This window comes from Limulus polyphemus, unplaced genomic scaffold (genome assembly GCF_000517525.1).
Source record: "Limulus polyphemus unplaced genomic scaffold, Limulus_polyphemus-2.1.2 Scaffold1116, whole genome shotgun sequence".
NCBI lineage: Eukaryota > Metazoa > Arthropoda > Merostomata > Xiphosura > Limulidae > Limulus > Limulus polyphemus.
This window is the reverse complement of record NW_013666726.1, coordinates 10,931-13,358: the sequence shown is the minus strand read 5'-3', so window position 1 is coordinate 13,358 and position 2,428 is coordinate 10,931. Positions and strand designations below refer to the sequence as shown.

Sequence of the window (2,428 nt, the reverse complement as noted above, 5' to 3'; positions counted from 1 at the left end):
CTAGAATTTACAGATATATATATGCATACTTTATTTGTTGAACATTAACTTTCCAGAAAGACTGGAAGGACTTTGTATTTTTTATTTGGTTACATATATCTTTTGGTCTAGTCACTCTTTCTCATTATTTATTTGTTCAATTTCCTGGTATGCAAGTTAACTGGTGAAACAATATTGTATAGTCTTTAAATACATTTATGCTTCTGAGTCTTTATTGTAAGCGATCTCTGTTGTGTTACCAATATGGCTACTACCAAATCAAATCATGTGCAACTTCATTGTCTTCGTGAATTTTGTTTCATACAATGAAGAAAATGATGTCATACACGAATAAACTAAAATAACAAAATCACGAAGACAATCGAAGCAAAACGTCTGCAAAACCTCAGTAGTTCAACAGTTCAATTGTAGATGTAATCCAGAATATGGCTAGTAATCCCAGTCAGTCTAATTAATTATGATCAAATATTTTCGATGATCGATTTCTGAATATTCTAGGTATAAGTATTGTATAATCGCTTTTATCTTTTTGGTCAATTTATTTTATTTTATTTTATTGCCTATAAAACTACATCTAACGACAACAACAGAATTAACAGTCTAGCGAAGTGTTAAATAGATTTTATTCGATTTTATTTAAAAAGACAGAGATTATAGGATATTCATTCTAAATAACTTCTACAGTCAAAATTTGTGACTTCTATCAAAACTATATACAAATGTTTATTTTATATAATGATATTTCAAAAAAAATCTTATACTTTTAACTTTTAAGTAACGTGTAGCCAATTAGAAGCTATATAAAACTGATCCGGAAGCTGAGAAGTGACTTGATTGGATAAAACTTTACTCTCAGCAAGAACAGTCACAAGAATACATGTTATTTATGTCCCTGCGTGATCTGGACGGGATTTCTGGAAAAAAGTAAATTAATGAGTTTACAAAATGAACAATATTTTATGTACAGACTCTAAGTGAACATTATATTAACAATAATATCTACGATTTCTTTAACATTTTAAAGTTAAAATTTATTTTTAACACTCATTATGCAAGCCAATGAAACTGAATTTGGGGGAATGAGTGGACTACATAGAGGTATCACAGTTTCCGGTGTTTAAGTTGGAATTCAAAAAATATGTACTCCGATAAAGAGCTGGATCTACTAATTTCAAGAAAACTAAAAACACTTTGCTACTAAAAGAACTCATCTATCAACAGTGTTTGACAACGGAAATGCGGAGTTTAGGGGTCAGTGCAAGATCGTAGACGTGTCTATGTTCAGGTAGGTATCGCACTTAGCCACCGTACGGCGGGGAGTAAGCTTCTTTGAGCATTCCTCAACATAATTCGCAAAAGCCGTGGTGAAAACGGCCTTATGGAGCTGAGGAATCAGATTTTGTATTGTCCAATATGTAAGGTCACTACCTTGTTTTATGTAAGGTTTCTGATTCAAGTATGGATCTTACCCTTCATAACCTCGAAACTAGTGCGAATTTGGCCACGTTGTTGGACAATTCAGATTTTAATTATCGCAAAGACTCCAAACTATTTTCAGGATTATGTAGAAAAAGTACCGGAAAGCCCTTTTTTGGGGAACCAACTCACCAAACATGTCTTCTTGACTCACATTCTAACAGGAATCCTATTTTTCTACCTATTTCGTTACAAAACTTAGAGTATCTGTATAAATTATACTGCCTTACAAATGTTTCTCTTACAACAATGCAACAGCATCTTTTACACATTTTAACCTTTGTTAAGTAATTTTTCTCACAATATATACCTGTTTCACAACATCACGTCTTCCAACAATAACTTGATTTCATACAAGTTATTTTATAGCAAAACATGCAGGGATTTTGAAAAGCATAGTAATTAATTAACAAGAAAGAATATGAATATAGTACCTTTATAATTATCCATTGGTTTGTGTGTATTGTGCATGTCACTGTGGCACGAGAACACCATACGTTCTCCAAGCACATGTATCAAACGTGGGTCAGTTGTTATATTTCCTAAAGGCGTCATCACCTAAAATTAAAATAAAGAAACAACGACTATATTAGACATGCATTTGGATGAATCACTGAAAGAACGGCTATGTTAGAAGTGCATCTGGATGAATCACTGAAAGATCAGCTATGTTAGAAGTGCATCTGGATGAATCACTGAAACAATGGCTATGTTATACACGTATTTGGATGAATCACTGAAACAACGGCTATGTTAAAAGTGCATCTGGATGAATCACTGAAAGATCGGCTACGTTAGAAGTGCATCTGGATGAATCACTGAAACAACGGCTATGTTAGAAGTGCATCTGGATGAATCACTGAAACAACGGCTATGTTAGAAGTGCATCTGGATGAAGTCACTGAAACACTGCTACGTTACTGCTGTACGCCAAGGCGATCGGACGTACAGC

General features: G+C 33.5%; 1 protein-coding gene across 1 annotated transcript in view; it reads right to left on the bottom strand.

Annotated features, from left to right (window-relative positions):
- Positions 1-605: 605 nt before the first annotated feature.
- Positions 606-2,428, bottom strand: part of LOC106462197 — a 10,547-nt gene continuing 8,724 nt past the window's right edge. The window contains exons 5-6 of the mRNA XM_013922097.2: positions 1,911-2,034; positions 606-914 (exon numbers count right to left, since the gene is read on the bottom strand). Of these exons, the coding sequence (XP_013777551.2) occupies positions 853-914; positions 1,911-2,034 (186 nt within the window). The 3' untranslated portion in view covers positions 606-852. The remainder of the gene's footprint in view (positions 915-1,910; positions 2,035-2,428) is intronic.